Source organism: Budorcas taxicolor, chromosome 14 (assembly GCF_023091745.1).
Source record: "Budorcas taxicolor isolate Tak-1 chromosome 14, Takin1.1, whole genome shotgun sequence".
In the NCBI taxonomy this organism is placed as follows: domain Eukaryota; kingdom Metazoa; phylum Chordata; class Mammalia; order Artiodactyla; family Bovidae; genus Budorcas; species Budorcas taxicolor.
In genome coordinates, this window is record NC_068923.1 from 20041398 (window position 1) to 20061535 (window position 20138).

Here is a 20138-nt window from a genome sequence, read left to right on the forward strand (position 1 = left end):
TATACTCATTAGGTGATTCATCTCTATGCCCCACAAAACTTAGAACTTCTTGTGCAAAAAAGCAAATTTTAATCAGTTTGTTTTCCAGGCACAATTCCCGGCTCAGAGGAGACCCTCCATAAATGTTAGGTATAGGAATGGATAGATGGGTTCAATGATGAAGAAACAGTTTATTTAAAAAAAAAAAAAATTCAATGTAAAATCTAAACCACCAGGCATTCAAGGTCCCCATAGATAGCATGCCTTGTTCCAATGGAGATTTGGCACTTAGGTTAATTCTTACATCTAGTCACTGTCCAGAACCAAGAGTTAGAGTTTACCCACAAGTAATATGGAGGAGAATTTCTACAGCTTAAAGTCTTTAAAAAAAAAACATTAAACAGTGTTTGAGTTTCATACTTTACAAGCTTGCACACATACTCAAGAGAGCAAATATACTTTGGGTTTGAACACTTGAGGACTCATCTCCAATGCTGTGCCATTGAAAGAGTGTTGAATCAGTTCATTAAGAGAAGAGAAATTATTCAGTTAATGGAATCACATTAGATGGAGTTTCTCTGACCAGGTATGGTGCCCTTCATTCCACACCAAGCTGCCCGCCCACTGCTACTTGAGAGGGGTGAGTACTGCCGGCTTCCTCCAGCTCAGCCTATTAACTGATACCAGCATCAAAGCTTTTCTTAGAACTGATGTGAGTGCTACATTAGCCTCTACACAAGGCTGGCTTGAGATTCAAATGCTCAGTTTGCTAAGCAGAAATATCCTTTTCTGCATTCTGAAAGAAGATTTCCAAGCAGCCTACTTCAGACATTATAAGGACTTGAAATGGACTCTGTTCTCTGTGAGACACAGCAATTATAATCTGTCTTCCCCTATTCTCCTCAAAGCTGACACTGAAAAACAACATTTGAGGTTTATTTCATATACTTAGCTCAAACACTTTCTGTCACATCATTACTTATACACAGCAGTGTGAACTTCAGAGTAAGCATTTGCTAGGCTATGAACTCTTCAGAGATGGGACAGAGTCTCTGCACCTTTCCTCCTACTGCGTATGGTGCATATAGTCCACATCAAGCCTGGCAAATTAATTTATTAAAGTTCCCATAAGCCATGCTTTGCTTAGTAATTAGTATGTCTATAAAATGTTCATAATAGTTTTCTGTTTACTAAAATGTATATCCTAAGTTTTTGCAAGTAGAGCTAAGTAAGTTCCTAATAGGCTGTCTATAGGTAAACAACTATAAACTCTTAAATGTGGAACAAAATACAAAAAGCAAACATCTAAAGTCTGTAGAATGCTCAAACTCAAAGAGATTTTATAGAAGGGAGTCAAGACTTGGAAGAAGGGAATGGCCTGGGTGAATTTACTGACTGTAGAGCTTTTTAGCTGAGTAGCAGAGTTTGAGGCAAACACAGTGCTGAAATCAATGGGAGGAATGCTAGAAATGACAGTTAGACTTGGGGAGCCCCATATTTTGTGTATAAAATCTGCCAATCATGTATGCCAAAAGTAAATGTAAAAGTCCAACTAAGAGGTAAACTAAGTTCTGCATTCCCATCCAACAGTCTGCAGTCTGAATCCAAAAATATCAACCTTCCTCAAAGAAAGAGAACAGAATCCAGTTTCCACAGTGTAGTACAATGTTACAGTATACAATCCAAATATATATGATATTTGATTCATATATAAACATATATATTTGAAATATTTTCATACCACCAAACTCCAGGCCCAGATAGCTTCACCAGTAAATTCTATCTAATAATAAAGAAATACAGCACCAAACTGACATATATTCTTTAGAGGGGGAAAAAAAAGGAGGGGACACCTCTTCACTCACTATATAATTTTATATATATAAATATTAGTCTATGCATACTTTTATTATAAATATATATTTATGTATAATAAATATATATTTACATAAATTTATATAATATTTTATATAAATATATATAGGTTATAGGCCACTATCACTCAGGAATACAGAAGCATTTGAATCCCACAATGTATAAAAAGGATAATATATCACAACTTCACTTTCACTTTTCATTTTCATGCATTGGAGAAGGAAATGGCAACCCACTCCTGTGTTCTTGCTTGGAGAATCCCAGAGACGGGGGAGCCTGGCGGGCTACCATCTATGGGGTTGCACAGAGTCAGACATGACTGAAGTGACTTAGCAGCAGACTTTAATTCAGAAATGCAAAATTGGTTTAATTTCTCAACACTATATTAACAGTACAAAGGAGAAAAATCTTGTGCTCATTTTAGTAGATGCAGAAAAGGATATTCAACAAAAGTCAGCATCCAGTCAGAATCAAATAGTCAACAAAGCTAAAGTAGAAGAAAACTTCAAATTCCCACAGCTGTTACCAAGCTTACTGGTAAAATATTGAATGTTTTCCACATTGATGTGAACAAGAGAAAAATGCCTAATCTCACCACTTGTACTCAAGCATTGTACTAGGGATCCTAGCCAAAATAATACAAGATGACAATCAACATAAAAATTGGAAAGAAGTAAACTTATTTATGCAGATAATATGATTATGTACATAGCATACTCTGAAGATTCTATAAAACAATTATGAGAACAAGTGAATTTTAGAAAGGTAGCAGAATACAAGGTCAATATACAAAAGTTTCTATTAGAGGCAAAAAATTGGAAGAGAATATTTCAAAATATTCATTTTACAAGTCTTCAAAAGACTTAAAATACTTTTAGAAGTAAGTTTAACAAAAGACAAGATCTTTCCCCTAAAAGCGATGGAAATTAAATGGAAAGATACATCATATTCAAGGAAGGGAAGACTTAATATTATTAAGATGTCAGAGCTCCCTAAATGGATCATCAGAATCAATGCCACTGCATCATAATCCCAGCAGAATGTTCTGTAAAACTAACTCTTAAATTTATATAGAGTTGCAAAGGATACACATCCAAACAACCCTGCAAAAGGACAAAGTTTAAGGGACTACATTACCTAACTTCACGTCTTACTATAAAAAGCTGCAATGATGAAGACTGTATGGTACTGGCATAATGATCCATAAATAGACCAATGAAACAAATCAGAAAGTATAGAAATAGATCCTCACTTAACACAGTCACCCAATTTCCAACACAGGCACCAACAGAGTCAGTGGGAGGAAAATATCTTTCAACAAATGCCATTGAAAAAACTAGATATCCATGTGAAGAAAAAATGAACTATCTCATACTGTACACAAAAACTAATTTGAGATGTATCACAGATATAAAATTAAAAGCTATAATGTTAAAGCTTTTAGAGGAAATGAAAGAAATGATCATTTTAATGCTGGGAGCCAGCGTGAGGAATCCCACCCATGGCAAAGGTCGTAAGGAAGGAGACTCGGCATACGCAAAGGCGGGATCAAGCCTCAGGGGTCCCCCTGGAAATTCTTGGGCATCTACCTCCAAAACCAGACTCTGCCTGCTTTACTGTGTTATGCTTTCTACCTACTCTTCTGACATTAACAGGGGGCTGTCCCCCTACCACCTTTTTCTGGAAAAAGTTAATTTAGAGCTTTTAGATAATAAGTCTCCTGGGCATAATAAGAGTGTTTCAATCCAAAACCCCCTCTGATGGCTTTCTAGCCTGCCTGCCGGACTCTTACAGGCTGCGCATGTGATTGTTTGCGGCCTCCCGACCGCGAGAGGCACAGGAAGCTTAAAATATCCTAGGAATGTAGGGGCTTCCGAGGAGTCAAAATCACTAAAATAGGACTGATTAAGGGTTTCATTTGTTGAGCCAATACTTGCTGCCAAGTTTTCATATCTTTTATTTGTAGATATAGTGGTATATAGAAAAAACAAGTAGTAGCCCTGGTATTAGCAACGTTAGATCTTTGAGTTAAATACTTTCTTTGTTACAACCCACTGCACCTTTGTTCTACAGGAATGTAACTTTATTTAGTACTTTGAGGGTGATGCAGATTATAGAAAAGACACTTCAAGGGAAAATGAGTTTTCTGGTTGATAGACATTTATCTAGGAAAAGAGCCATAGAAATGTTAACAGGCTCCCTGGCCAGAAGATGATATAAAACCACCTGGGACCTTTTGTATACGGGAAGGTATGTAAGAGGAAAGCCTGGTCTCGATAAGGGTCAGGACTGCTGCCTCTGTATAACTCTGCATATTCCATTATTTCTTTATGTACAACTTGGGGTATACAAGCTGCTTTTGAAAATAAAGTTGTGGGTCTGGCACCGATGCTTGGCTCCCCCATGTCATTCTTTTCTCCCTTTTCTGGCTGAATTCCCATCTGGAGTGTGGAGGGTCACCGTGTCTACTTATTTGCCCTGGCTTCTAAGACCCATGCGAGAGGGAGCCCAAGGCGGGGCGCCCTCCGCTATTCAAGAGGGCGCCGGTGGCCTACGTAAACTGTGAAAGTTCTTTGTCTTGGAACTTTATTGGTTTTCCACATAAACCAAGTTATTCAGCCTCTTTTCTCCACTAATTTTCCTACTACACTATTCTTTCCTAATCTCTCTTTATATTTCTAAATAAATAAGTTTTTCCTCGCCAACTCCGTCCCCCCTTCGAATTCCCTGGATCCACCGGGGCTGGACCCCGGCATTTTAACTTTTAAAGGATTCTAACATTTGCTTGAGGTTGGCAAAGATTCCTTAGTTGACAGAAGGTAAAATCCTAAAAAAAAAACTTGATCCATTACATGTCATCAAAATTAAAAATGTATCACAAAACTCCATTTAGAAAATAATAAATAAACAAGCCACAGGTTGAGTCAAATATTCACAAAACATATATCCACCAAAAGACATGATCCAGGAAATACATCTTTAAAAAAACTCCTATGACTCAATGATAAGATACACAGCCCAGAGAGCAGAAAAAGATCTCAAAAGAGACTTCAAGTTTGAAGATATATAAATGGCCAATAAATGCACACCAGATAATTAATCATCATGGAAATACAAATTGATACTACATGAGAATACCAATACCCTATCAGAATGGCTGAATTTAAAGAGATTGACAATATCAAATACAAGTTTAGATATGGAATAACCATAACTTTGCCTGTGTTATTCTAGAAATGTCACAAATACAACCGCTTCGGGGGAAAAAATTATGGCAATTTATTATAAAACTAAATCCACAGCAATTTAAATCTTAAGTATTTACTAAAAATAAATGAAAACATATGGTCACAGAATGACTTGCATGAAATGTTCACAGCAATTTAATTATAATAACTCAAAACTGAAAACTGCTCAGGCAATGGATAAACTGTGGTATATTCAGGTAATGGATTATTGTTCTGCAATCAAAAGAAATTAACTACTAATGTATACAATAGTATGCATAAGTCATGTACAAAGACACGCAAAGAAAAAAGAAAGCAGAGAAAAAAGCATCAATTTAGGCCAAATCTAAGATGATCAAGATTTTATAATTAAATAGGATTTAAAAGTACTTATTGTAACTGTGCTCAATGTCATAAAAATCAAACTTCTTTCTGGAACAGATTATTAGAGAATTTTTTGAATATTTATGTGCCAGGCCCGATGCAAAGCATTTAACATGGATAATCTTATTTAATTCTTATCAACCAAGCTTATGTTACAAATGAAAAACTACAGCAGGAAAAAGTTGAACCGTCTGTCTGAAGTCTGAAATATAACTCGGAAGAATCATTTTTAAGGCTTCATAACTCACATCAAAGTCAAACAGAAAGGATAGAATCACTAAATAAGTTTTTAATTAATTTTAAAAGTATGCATGTTGGGATAGTCTGCGAAGGGAAAACATCTCAAGAAGACACTAAACAGAATATAAATTAAACAAGCACTCCCTTGTGATAAAGATTAACATGCCTGCTGTGCGCACCTGTCTTACCTTAGGAAACTGTTTTACAGGAATTAACACTTTCTGTCCCAGCTTCATGTTCTTATTAATCACCACATCAATGTACTTTTCTTCATCCTTGCCTTCTCCTTTTTGAAACTTCTCTATTTCTGTGGAGGAAAAACAGAAAACCACGAAGTGTCAGACCTGGAACTTCAGAGACTGGGGGTTCTCCTTAGCTCTACGGTGGCAAGAAGCCAAATACAGAATGTGGACTTCAGATGCCTACAGCTTGCTCAACTAATGACATGTTCCCGTTTTATCGATGATTCTTCACCAGTAAGTGGGGAAACACACACGTACACACACACATGTGCTCCAAAGTCAAGTCTCAATGGAGGGGAACAGTACACTAGCTACAAACATAAAAACAGACTCTTTGAGGTCCTCTGGAATTCTCAGAAAAGGCTGATCAAACAGCAAAGAAAACCCAGAAAGCATTCTCAGTTTAGCATTACCAAGTACTGACAGCCCGTTCTACCAGCCCTGCCTGGGTCTCCAAGGTGGTTCCCACCAAGGATTCTCTAAGGAGCCATTAAAAGCCCTAGACAGCCTTGTGACAGTCATTTCCCCAACAAAATCTTCCCACCTCACAAGTGATGAGCCCAACCACAAGCTTGTGGCTTTGTCAGTGCTCTTTTCTCTACTGGTGACGCTGTTTTGCTGATCTCCATTTCACACATCGCCTTCAAGATTCAACCATATCAAAGACTACTTTTTATGCAACTGTCACTTTCCTTGACGGAGCAGCAGAATCAGTCACTCCCACCACGACACTTACAAAGCACTTCGTGCACAATTCTATTATCATTCCCAGCTTAGGCCTGCAGCTTCTGAGCAAAGCTTCTAAGGATAAAGACAATTACTAAATCTCCAAATACACTGATTATTTTGTTTGCTTTCTTGTATTATGCTACGCTTTGCTCCTGTAAAACTGATCATTCTATATAGAATCTGCATGGGAACAAGACACATTGAACAATATGTGAAATATAAACATTTACGTAGATAATTCTTGCCGTTGTTGGAAAAAACCTTTCGAGAGTACTTTTAATTTTGACATTTTTCTATAAATAAAATATAAAATTAAAAGAAAGTTTCTCCTATATCCATACTTCAGAGGTAATAATATACCATGTTATATACTCTTATTTTCCATAAATAAGAATGTCTGTGCATGCAAACACAAAATAATTTGAAAATTGTAAAACTAATGGTGGATATGAGCTAAATTAGTTTGGTTTTCCTCAAAAAAGCAATAAGTCACATGCCATTTCCTCCATCAAGTACAACAATTCATGAGTTCAGCTTTAATTAGTACAGGAAAATAATTTCTAGAAATACCTTTAGTAAGTTAGCAGATTTAACAAAATTAGGTTCACTGAAACTTCCTAGAAAACAGAATTTTCAGTGTATAATACATCAGTCAAAATAGATTTAACTACCTATTTTCTTTTTATATAACAAAGGCTTTCTAATAATTGTTGAGCACTGATAGGCACAATTTAATATTTAATTCCTTAATCAGCCTTCAAAATGTTACTCCTTGTATCAGTGATGTTTATCATTTGAAGCAACATGGAAAGTCATGTTAGGTTAAAGTTAAGGTTAAAAAATTAGAAAGACTCATGTATTTTGCTATATATTAAAGTTTGAGAAATCCCTATGATTTTTAAGAGGGAAATAAAAATTTTTTAAAAAGTAATTAATTTCCTCTCCAGATAGTCAACTTTACAAATCTTATCTTGCTAAAATACCTTGTTGCTACCTTAAGTAAGCTTTGAAATATGCTGAAATACTTCACTGTTTAAGATTTATTTTAGAAAAAAAAAAAAAATCTAAGGCCTGATGCCATGTTAAAGCATGTAGGTGCGCTGGACCTAACATGCCACACAGCGCTTGAAACAGCCGCGCCCCTATCATGGGCATCACGCAGGCTGGTTTACATCATGGCTATCTACTTCTCTCAGGTCCCCGTGGCCCCCAGCGGTCAAATTCAGAACTGGCCAAACTTCCATTTTTTAGGCGCTGTTCAGTCAACAGTTTGGCATTTTCTACTTGACTGAAGATCATAAGTAGGTTTATGTGTTCAGGATGTCCAATAAAGTACAATGCAAAATAATGGGAAGCAACAAGATGACTTATGAAATCTTGAAATCGTCCGTAAATGGGAGTTTCAAACTCTCAAACTCATACTACCACCCCTCTGGGCTTCCCTACGTCAGGAAGGGACTGGACAGCTACCAAGGCGGCTTTAACCTTTCAGTAAATTGGAGCATATGAAGGCAAAAAAATCCAGCCAGATGCTCAAGGTTGAACACATAGGGGATTTGACTTTCACTAATCCCCAGATTACATTTGTTACATACAGTTTAATGTACCAATGCCATCTCCCAGCTCAGAAATAATAAGCAAAAGTGTGATTAGGTTTTAGATGATGTAGGGGATTAAAATGCTATGTTTTCAAACCATGGACACCAAATTTCTGTCAATCGGGAAAGCTAGTGTCAGTTATGACTTTTTTGGCTTTTGTTTTTCCTTTTTTTCTGTTTCTGTCTTGGTTTAGTATGGAGCTTCCTAAGCAATGACCACTTACCCTACCAAATATGCTAAAATCCACGAATCCTCTAAGACACAGCCAAATACTCTTTGAATTTAAATAAGCTAAATTTTCAATATAAAAAATTTGGTAATGTAAATTTTCATTAAAACTGCTTAAATTCTCTCACAGAATCAAGCACATCAAAATTGACATTTTCCTTTGTCCCAGCAACTCCATTTTTACTAATTTACCCTAAAGATATATATGGATAGATATAAAATATTATATATAAATTTATCCATTTAAAGCACTGTCTTTAATAGTAGAACACTGGAAATCATCTAAATATTGGGAATTAAGAGCCTGGTTACATAAGCAAGGGCACAGCCAGTGAGATAGCATAAGTTACTTTACAACATCAAGAAAACTCTTCATGTTCTGATGAGAAAAAGTCTCCACCAAATACACTGTTTGGACACACAGACACACAGACACAAGTCACAGTGTAAAGCAGTGTAAGACTATATGTTCATATTCACTTGTATATGTACAGAAAAGAGCTCCCTTCTTACCTATAAGAAACAAGTAACTGATTATCTAATTGTCAAGGAAGAAATGCAATGGATAAGAAACAGGAATAGAGACTTCTCACTATATTTCTCTTTTACACTGTTTGAAAAGTTTGAATCATTAATATTTTACCCTTTAAATTTGCATAAATTTAAATTTTTAAACACTTTTGTAGATTTTTTTTTAAATACCAAAACAGAATAAAATATGAATGTATACAGGGATAGTCATGTTTCTATTTTGCATCTTGGCTGAAAATCCAGAGTTTGACTCTCCCTTGATCATTCATTTAAATCCTTCACTAAAATACTCTTTCACTGAAGCTGTGATAAGGATATACCTGGACTGCTGGTCTCACTTGAAGTAACACACTTGTTTCCGGAAACTACATATACAGTATTTCACTTTGAGAATCCAAATGCAGCAGGGTTCACGCAGTGAGGGTGAGAGGAACAGGGATCCATCCAATCAGGCGTCTATCCACACACTGACTGAGTTCTACACACGGAGAAAGTGCACGGGGTGCTGGGGACGGAACACACAGAGTGCGGGGCTACATGGACAGGCACAGTGTGCACAGGGCCGAGAAGAAGGGCCAACAGCTCTGGAGCTTGGAGTATGGTGCAAAAAGCCAGTAAATGTGAGCTGAGTTCCTAGAGGATAAGGAACGGAGGCTGCCAGGCAAAGAGCTGATGAGTGCCTCAGTGGAATGAAGTAACCCTGGGTTACACCAGTCCCCTATCCCTCATCTGACTGAACAGCTGACACATGGAGATTTACTTTTTTGGTTTCCTTTTCTCCTTTAACAGTACAAAAGAGAATGAGTCACACAAGTAGTGGTGACAGAACCCTGTCACCACAGAGCCAGTTAGTGAACAAGCCGAGACACGAACTCAATTTCCTCACCCCACAGCCTGGGTCGCTGCAGAAAGAAGCAGGGTGAGAACAGGGGCAGTTCTCCGTGGCCAACACAGAGAAGAAAGGAGGACAAAGGCATGAAAACGCAGGCCGGGTTCTTAACGGCTGCACAGATCAGATCCTAAGGGTTCAGTAACAACAGGGGGATGCAGAAAGCAATCCGCTGAGGAGAGACGCCCTCCTGGAAAGGCGGACCTGAGCAGAAATGGAATGGATGCAATGTGGGGAGACAGGGCAGATGACATCACAGCTGGAAGATAAGACAGTCTGTCCCTCGAACAACCAGGGGGGGCGGAACTAAAAAGGCTGATTTCTATCTGAAGTGGAGGGAGAGCCGTCAGAGGAGGCATCAAGCCCTCGGGACACCCCACCCGAGTAAACCCCAGGCGCCTGCCTTGTGCTCCTCTCCCCTCTAGCATCCAGCTCTTCTTGGCTTCTGAAGCACCCGCTCACAGGCTAGAGCTTCTGCACTTGTCTCCCAAGACAGGAACATCTCTGGGGACTTTCCCCCTACAACAGCCTTCTCTTTGGTGCCTCTGCTAAATTCCACTTCCTAGAAAGGCTCTTTTTGAATTCCCAGACTACTTATCAAAACAAAGTAGCATTTTCACCACAGGTATAACTTCCTATTTAATGTCTGTCTTCAACAGCCCTTAACAGCCCAGCCACCCGCCCTTAACTCCTTTTGTGATCCTGACAATATATTGGGAAGGTTAAAGCACTGTTCACATTTTGCACATAAGGAAAGTTTGAAAATATATTTCTAAAAGTCACAATTAGCAAGGAACATATCATGACTCAAACCTCAGGTCTCCAGGGTGGAGACACTTTCCCAACCCAGTCTATCAACAGGTCCTTAGAATATTTTGTGTAGCTAACAACACAATAAAGCCTATGGTACATAGTGCTTCTATAAAGGAAAAAAGCATTCTTTACAAAACAAGTCCATGAGAGAATGTACTAATGAACCAATGAATTCCTGTGCTGAGCCCACATGGAATCTATCTTTAAGATCAGAAACTGTGAGTTAAAAAAAAAAAGAAACTGTAAGTTAGAAACCCTGATACCCTGCAACTCTGTATATTTCCAGAGCCTCTGTTCTTTCCTGGATGAATGATCCAAGGAACTATATTCCATGAAGAAACAGATGGCATTCAAAGTAGATAATCTGAAGAGAATTTAATTAAGGACCTATGTATAAAGATGTGAATATCCTAAAACAATAGCAACAAAGAATGGTGTGGTACTCTGGGGTTAGTTAGGAAGGAGGTATGGCTGCCCCAAAGCTGGGAAGCAGGATGGGGCAAGGAAGAAAGGAGACTGTGTGGAGGGCAGCCTGGCAAGGGTTATAACGTCCTCCGAGGAAAGCAGCCAGCCTGCGCTGACCTAACAGGGAGGAGGCTAAAGCACACACACTGGGACCTCACTTCCTTCTGCAGATCTGCCGCTGGTGGCTCCGCAGAGAGGGACCAACCCACGCAGAAGCCACAAGTGAGAGTGTCTGCTGACGCGTCCCTCAGCCCCCAGGCACAGAGCAAAGGAGGTGGGACAAGAGGCAGCGATCCAGTCCCCACCTTGGCTAAACTGAAGGGAGCTTTAAACACAGCATCTGATGCCTCCTGTACATACAGAAGTTCCCATTTGTGCTCATCACATAAAACATTACACAGCAAAGTACTGAAAAGTAATGAAAACCATTTTGAAAGTGAAAGTCACTCAGTCAAGTCCGACTCTTTGCTATCCTATGGACTATAGAGTCCATGGAATTCTCCAGGCCAGAATACTTAAGTGGGTAGCCTTTTCTTTCTCCAGGGGATCTTCCCAAACCAGGTCTCCTGCATTGCAGGCAGATTCTTTACCAACTGAGATATCAGGGAAGCTCATTTCAGAGATCACTTATTATGACAGTACTAGGTAAATAATAATTGTTATGACTTTGTTTGCAAGGATTCACCGAGTTAAGGGCTATGCATTTGACCTGAAGTCTCTCTTTATTCTAATGAACCTATCTAAGATAGATTCCCTTCACTTTACAGAATAAGACCCTGAGGATTCCAATGGGTAAGAAGCTTGCCAAGGGCTGGACAGTTCATAATCTCTTCAGAGGGATTCACACTAAAGTTTAGTTTTAAACCAAACATTAGCTGTTTAAAAGTTATTTAATAAACTTTCATCAAAAGTTCAGAAAAAAGTAAATAATATGTTAGCCTGCACAATAAAGTTCTAGGGTAAACAGTCATATGGTCAAACCCTTTCCCCCAGCCCCTTTGCCCAAGGACCTTAACTCTGTACAAATTTATTAAAGGACAGGGGTTAGCCTGGATCTATCAGGAAACAAGAAGTCCATATAAACACAATGATAATACCTACATGCTCAACATTCAGAAATCTATTTCAAAGTAATATAAGAACCTAGCTGGAGGATTTAAAATGATCTTAAAATATATATTGGGCTTCCCTGGTGGCTTAGACGTTAAAGCATCTGCCTGGAATGCAGGAGACCCGGGTTCAATACCTGGGTCAGGAAGATCCCCTGGAGAAGGAAAATGGCAAAACCCACTCCAGTACTCTTGCCTGGAGAATCCCATGGAGGGAGGAGCCTGGTGGGCTACAGTCCATGGGGTCGCAAAGAGTCAGACACGACTGAGCAATATTCCTAAAATATATATAGTGTTCAAAGCCCATGTAAATTCTATCTGACAGATTACTAAAATGTTACTGTGGCTGTTGGTCTAAAAAGATATCTTTTAACCTCCAACATGACAAACATTTTCACAAAGGAATTATTTTATTCAAGCAATCCAAACCTAACAGAACACCTATTAGACCCAAACCAGAATTGAATACACTAAAACCTGCCCAGACAAGATTGATTCAAACAGCTCAAGATCTTGCAAATAATCTTCTATAAACAAGAAATAAATGGCACAGCGGAATAGAGATGCATATCGCTCTCTAATAAGAACGAATAAGCTCATCATAAATACACAAAAGTAAACCATCCAGGGAGCAAAAAATAGTCAATACTCTAAATATTAAAATGCTTGGAAGTAAACTTACAAAGACAGAGCTAGTATTTGTACACAAATTATTCTTAAATATATACACACTGCATAAGATTAAAGCATACACACAAGGAAATTCCTGGGGAGCGGGGCAGGGGAAGGAGGAAAGACACTTAAACAAGGAGGGGGTCAAGGGCGCTGATCCTCCACCCAGTCCGAACTCCGGGTATAGCTTATGGTTGGCCCTCCATAACCATGGTTCCTCTGTATCCATGGTTCAGCATCCGTGGATTCAACCATTATTTTCTATTTTTAAAAACTGTGCATATAAGTGAAACTGCACAGACCAAACCCACATTATTCAAGAGTTGGTTGTAATTCTACCCATCACAGGTAATTAACAAAAATATAACAATAACACACAGCTGGAATTTATTTACTGACAGTACTGTCCAGGTATTTCATCCTTGTAACAATGTAGCAGAATAGCAGTAATCATTTTACAGAAAAGAAACAGCTACTTAACAGATACCCAGTGATGTGGCTAAGATTCCACAGCAGACCCAAATCTAGGATTCCAACCCTAGTGTATTCTGACCTAAAGCCTCCAGTTTCTTGGTATTACTGAAGTAAAGGGATCTTGACTTTGAGAAAAAATTATTTGGCTTATTATTTAGTTTTGAGGGAAATTAATGAAGTTATTACAAGTATCAAAAGACATGATATTTATCAAAGTGATCTGAAAACTGTAACACATAATGCAAATACAGGTTATTATTGCCTACTTAATACAAAGCCTAAATTGTGGTGACTGATTTACATGTATCTCATTGTAGAATGGATTTCAAGAATTTGTGATTTCTATATGATTCTAGAAATTAAAATGCAGATAACTAAAAAATTCTGAGTGCTACTCCAAATTATCATTACACATTTTATCAAATTATTTTCAAGGGAAAAAATGCTTCCATGGTACTGCCCTCTTATCTTTCTCTTAAATATACTGCAATCATTCACCAAACAAAAGGCATCATGGCAGAAAAAAGAAAAATACAAAGACATGATGATCACTGGACGCGCCAAGGAAATGCACGTTTATCATCCAACCAAGGGGAAACACTCAACGACCTTCAGAAATGAGGAAGGTACTGGATTTTGGTACTAAAGCCTAACAATTTTCAAAATAAACTTCTAAGTGTAACATGTTTTTTGTTTGTTTAAATCATTTTAAAACAATAAAGATCAAAGGATGAAAATCAGAGATGAAATGTTCCCTAAAACTTGTAGAAGGAATCTAACAATTTGCACAATTACTATTTCCAGACACCACGCTGGAGGCTCTGCACATGAAGCCCACACAAATCTCAGCATGCTGGGACAGGAATCAACGTCCCCTAGTGCCTAGTACGTGGCAGACCTAAAGTTTGATTGCAGGACTGTCGGACTCTCAAAGGACTTGCCTCTTCTCCGAATTACCACACAACTGGCTTCTGTGAGATAAAACTCATATTCTATGGCAAGACAAGAAAAATTTAAACATAAAGATCTCTCTGCCCTTTGGCCTCCTCTGCCCCCTCTTCTGAGCAGTATGTACCTACATCATGCATCGACCAAACCTCCCTCCGGCAGAAATACCTCTCAGCCTAAAAGCAGCATTCTAGCTTTAGCAAGACAACTCCTCAAAAAGATACCGTTCCTTCTCAATCTTGTAGAGGGCCACACTGACCCATGGCCCACTACCTGCTTTGTAAGCTTAGATCTGGGCTGTGAAAACTGTCAATAATATATCGTTTAATATATAGCCCTCTGACTCAAAAATGTATAACAACCATGCTCTGGCCTCTAACAGGCAGAACAGTTCCCGGAACTTTCCAAGAGGCTATTCTCAGATTATAATCCACAATTTGGCTCAAATAAAATTTTAGATCGACTGATCAATTTTTGCTGACACTTCAAAACCTCCTAAATAACAGATTAAATTTCACCTCCAACATAAGAACAGAATTTTATAGGACGAGTCAGTCAGCTGTATTCATTGAATGTCTACTGTTTACTGAGTGAGAAATGTAACAGAAGCAACAGAGAAGATCAAAACATGAAAGTATAGCAGTCCATATTAATTTCCAGCATGCTTCTACACACAGTGCGGAGAAAGTCAGGGCTCAGGGGGCCCATGGTTTTATCAGCCCTAAGTTAATATTGGCTAATTTCTATTCACTCACTTTCATCTGGTAGTAAGAAAAGTTTTGAAATAAGTTTTTATTGAAACCAGGTGCAAAGAAATGTCTCAGTTTCTACTTAAATCACCCAAAAAAGGCAGAAAAAATGAACCCAAATGACAGAGGAAAAAGAAGCTAGGCGTTCTCGCCATCCCAAATAGATCAATCCCTTGGCTCTTCCAAATGATCCAGGATTACTCTTAATATATCCCAGCGCATTTGTCAAATGAAGATTCAGTAAACCCCCAGACTAAGTGAAGACAAAAATACATTAGGTTAATTCAAGTTAATAATGACTCAAGTCAGTAACTATTGGGAGGAGGAATGGGAATAACTACTAAAGATTGGGAAAAAAAGGAAAATCTACTTTTTAGTTACACCTGCCTAAGGGTTAAACCACATTTCTCACTTTTAATTGCAAACATCATTAAGTATACTGCAAAAGACCAGCTATCTTAACAATTATCAGGCTCCAGAGGTCACCAATTAGAACCCTGCAAGGATTTGAATTAAAAAAAGGTTTTATGATTAGGTGAAGTAATGATCCAAGAAAGAGATTAGTTCTGTTCAAACTGCACTCATTATAAAACCCATTTCCTTTGTGTGAAGATTCAGTGTCTTTCTCATTTATCCCGCTGGCATTATCACACTTTGAGATAGAAATATGACTGTACTAATGATATTCTATAACAACCATATAATACAAGCATTTTGCTCGCTATTACTTTCATATCTAATAAGATTACCAATGAATATTTTCTATTGGTTAAATGTACAATAATACAAACTCTGTAGGTATGACAGACTGTGCAAAATAAATTCAAAGCAGGATACAATCATGCTTTGGCTATACATTTTTAGGTTAGTTTCAGAATCATAACTGGTCCTATTTATGCAGCAGAGAGTCAGAATAATCGGAGGGAAATAATCCTTAAGACATTAAATCATGTTTTCATATAACAATTATTTACAGGTTCACTTTTATAAAAGTAATTCTAAAAATAAATAGCATGATCAGGATTGCAATCAGATCCCCAGGAACATCAACTCTGATGCTGTCTGAAGCCATATTGACAAAATCATGAGAGCTATGCTAGAATAATGAACATCACTAAAAAAGAAAAAATAAAAAATGCAGCTTAATACGAGTTTAAAACACACAAGGTGCCTCAAATATTATATTTCCCTCATAACTCAATGTTGTTCTAAGCTACCTAGAAACTGCCAAACAAGCATAAAACACTTTTTAAAAACAAAATACAATTACAGAAGGAACATTTTTTGTCACTCATATTTAGTCATCATAGAAAGTTAAGACATTGGTAAATAATCCAGCAGTGCATATTAATAGTCACAGCCTCCGAGGACAGGAAATGTCTCTACACAGACACCTACAAGTACTGAAAACGAGGACACCTTCCCACATTGATTTCAAGTCAGGATGTGTTATCTGTACTAGGTTATTCTCCAGTCATATTTTATTTTCCTTCTCCTTATGAGTCAGATGCTGTCTCTTCACAGAGGACATTCCCACTGGAGGTTTTCTCAAAGGGATTTGTCAAGTTAGGTACAGATCTTCACATTTGAGACCAAGCTGTACATTAAATCATTTAGGAACTTATAGAAAAATAACTACACTAAGGTCAGTCAACAGCATTCCTCTGTTGTCCTTCAACCATCAAGTACCTGGTTAAGCAATCATGTATTCTAGTGGGTTCCACCTGTCAAATCTACTGACAACTGACTCATCTATTTTAAGGCTAAATATACAGCTAACTTTTAATGTCAAGAAACTGCACCACATGGACAAATGAGACAGAATCAAAGGATAAACACAGAGCATTACTCTAGCTAAAACTAACGACAAGTATCTTAGGTTGATGTCTGACTGCCCTCTATTCTCTTTTCTTAAACACAGAGGTGAGATAATTTATTGATCTAGTCTATGAATGAGTAACAAACTAAGATGAGAACACAGAGACTAATAACATGGCCAGGAATCCAGAGAAGTGTTCCCCTAGAGTTTCACGAATTTACCAGTTTTCAAGCAACAATGGTGATTGGCTCACCAAAGGGCCACAGTCCATAATCAGATACACAATTAATGATAGGTATCACCATTTCATCAGGGAAGGGGGATGAGAGAAAGAGGATGATTGAGGAGAAAAGATGTCAAAAGGGGCTCTGTAAGAGAGAAAATAATGAAAACCAAGTTGAAAAGTTCCGTTCAAGACAAAAACAAAAACAACTGAAATAACTGAAATGGCCACCCTGAAGGGTAAGGGACTGAGGAGAGAATCACTGACTCGCATACAATTATTTCTGTATGTCATGCAAAAGAGGGATTAGATTTGGTCAGGATTAAGGCCAGTGACATAGCATTAATATTGAAAGAAAGAGAGAAAGGAGCTACCATTTATTTTAGAGACGAAGATTTTAAAAATAACATTTTCCAAAGATGGAACCGGCTATCTTGAAGGAATTTTAAGTTCATCCATAGAGGCCTGACCAGCAGGCTGGACCCACCTGACAGGAATGTTAATAGAAAGGATTCAATCACCTGACGGCAAACTAAACTTGAAGGTTCCTTTCAACCCTGAGATTTGCATACATCCCTATCATTTGTCTCACTGATTAGCTCTCATAAACACAAAACTGTATTATTAATCATCACATGCCCAGTACTGAGGTCTGCATCGTGAATATAACATGCATTCAAAAAATATTTGTTTAGTGACTGAGAGTGAATCATAACATTCTTCATGGAAAAGCACAGTAAGATTTGATGGAACTTTTAAGAATACCCAACGTCTGAATTAAGCAAAACGAAAGTCATCTATCTGCCTTTCATTTTTCTAAACAAACCATCTCTGCCAGTTACTAAGCACCATCTCTCAGCTCCAGACACACCCATCAAGAATGCTGGACAGGGAACTCACAAGCCCTGCTTCTCTGCTGCCTGGGGCTCCCACTAGGTTCTACATCAGGGAGGCCAGAGCAGGGTGCTGTCCCTTCCGTTTTGCTCCAGTTCCTGGCAGCATACAGAATAGAGTTTCCAAAATCCTGGCAATGACTCATTTTTCACACACACACTCACGCCCGCCCCAGTCTTTGTACCAGGTCAGCAAGCCAGGACCCCCTGCTCAGAGGCTTGAGTCACTGGACTTAACGGGTTTTGGCCCCAGCTCCACGAGCATTTCCTCCCAAGTGTCTTCCCTTTGTTCCTCCAGCCTTGGTGGTTCTGGCTCAAGGCAGAGCCTGTGTTAACTATTTCTGTGTCCCTTCAGTATCCCTCATTTGCTTTTTCAGTCATCGAGCACTTCCCTAACCAATCCTTTCTATCAGATCTCCTTTGTTACAACGCCTGCTGTGATTTCTGCTCTCCTTATGGACACACCACCTTGGTGAGTTCCCAGAAGTACAGACGACAATGCTGGACATCTCAGGACTCTGTGCCAGGTGCCATGCTGGGCTTCCAGCAGCCACAAACAAGTGGTGAGTGAAGGATAGTGAAGTGGCAGGAGGACACAGGCTCGGGGGGCAGTCGCAGCTTGACCACTAGTGGACCTCTGGCAAGTCACTAGCTTCGCTGAGCCCTCCTCTCTTCATCTGTAAAAACGGCAGAACCCACGTTTGTGTGACCCAGCCCCAACTCTGGGGGCCAGAAGTCACTAATCTAACGGTATCAGCATCTTCTAATTCGATGCTTCTAGTTCAATATCACTTGGAAGCCCAAATAAACATCTTCAGACCAGTGATTTATAAATGATAAGAAGGCTTCCTGGCAGCATCTCTTCACCAGCTGAGAGCGCTTTCTTGCTTGCTCCCTCCGTCTCGGGGGTGGGGGGTGCTGTGTAACTGAAGAACTGTGGGTGGCCTGTTATTCCCCACTCCACCTCCGCATATACCATAACCATCACCATCCGAGTCTGGGAAACTAGCATCTACATAATGATATTAGCATACATGGTCTATACAATGGAACCATAATGAATATCCTGGAGGCTGAATTATCTGAGCTACATCTCTGATTTCCCCTGTGAAAAGCACAGGAAGACAATACAACCCAGGACTATGCGGCAGGTGATGTTTACCTTGTGAGGCAGACCTATCAACGTCCTAATCTGAAAAGCACAGAGTAAATGTCTTGAATATATAACCATTCAACACACTATTCAGAAGAAAAGTGTTTATCATCTGCAAAACATTTGCTATTCCAAGAACTAATTAAGTTTACAAACTGTGTTGTGAATACCAGAAGGCAGTAGACATACAAATCATATTGTTAATTATGCCTCTGACAAAGAAACTATTCCAGGTATTACATACTAATGCTACAACCAGCCAAGTCCTTTAAATTCCATGATCTCAAGCTCAGGAACAAATGAAGCCAAAACATGAGTATAACATGAATATAAAATTAAGATGCTTAGAGGAAAGTTCAAAAATAGCCCTAAGTGACTACTTAATTGCATTATTCTGTCACCTGTTTTTGCTCATGGCCCTCCCAGAGCAGCCCACTAACCCATAGCCTCCAGACAAGCACAACTGTCTAGCTTTTTGATATCTGCATTGAGAGAGTATAAATTAATGATAATATAGGGAGAAAAGAGCTTAATTTAGTGAGACTTTAAGTGATAAAAACATGGGTTCAAATCACAGACCAGCACTTACAATTGACACTGGGAAAAAAATCAGCAAGTCACAGGGCTCTCAGCCCCGGGCCATCAGTTAGGGACACTGACACCCACGAAGGGTCGCAGGGATTCATGGTACACCTCAGGCACTCTGTCTCAACACGTGCACAGCAGATTCCAACCTCCTGCATACTCCAGACTTCTGTACATTAATGCGTACAAAGGCATATATGAAGAGAGGGCTAATAAAACTGTAATGAATATTTAAATATTAATATAACGAAAACAAAGATCATCAGAAGAGATCAGAGTCACAGTCGTCTAGATTCTCTTGTAGTGAGAAAG

At 38.6% G+C, this 20138-nt stretch overlaps 1 protein-coding gene across 2 annotated transcripts in view; it reads right to left on the reverse strand.

Annotated features, from left to right (window-relative positions):
• Nucleotides 1-20138, reverse strand: part of KHDRBS3 (KH RNA binding domain containing, signal transduction associated 3) — a 145832-nt gene that overhangs the window by 85674 nt on the left and 40020 nt on the right. For both annotated transcript variants that reach the window (XM_052651902.1, XM_052651903.1), the window contains exon 2: nucleotides 5894-6012. In XM_052651902.1, the coding sequence (XP_052507862.1) occupies nucleotides 5894-6012 (119 nt within the window). The remainder of the gene's footprint in view (nucleotides 1-5893; nucleotides 6013-20138) is intronic.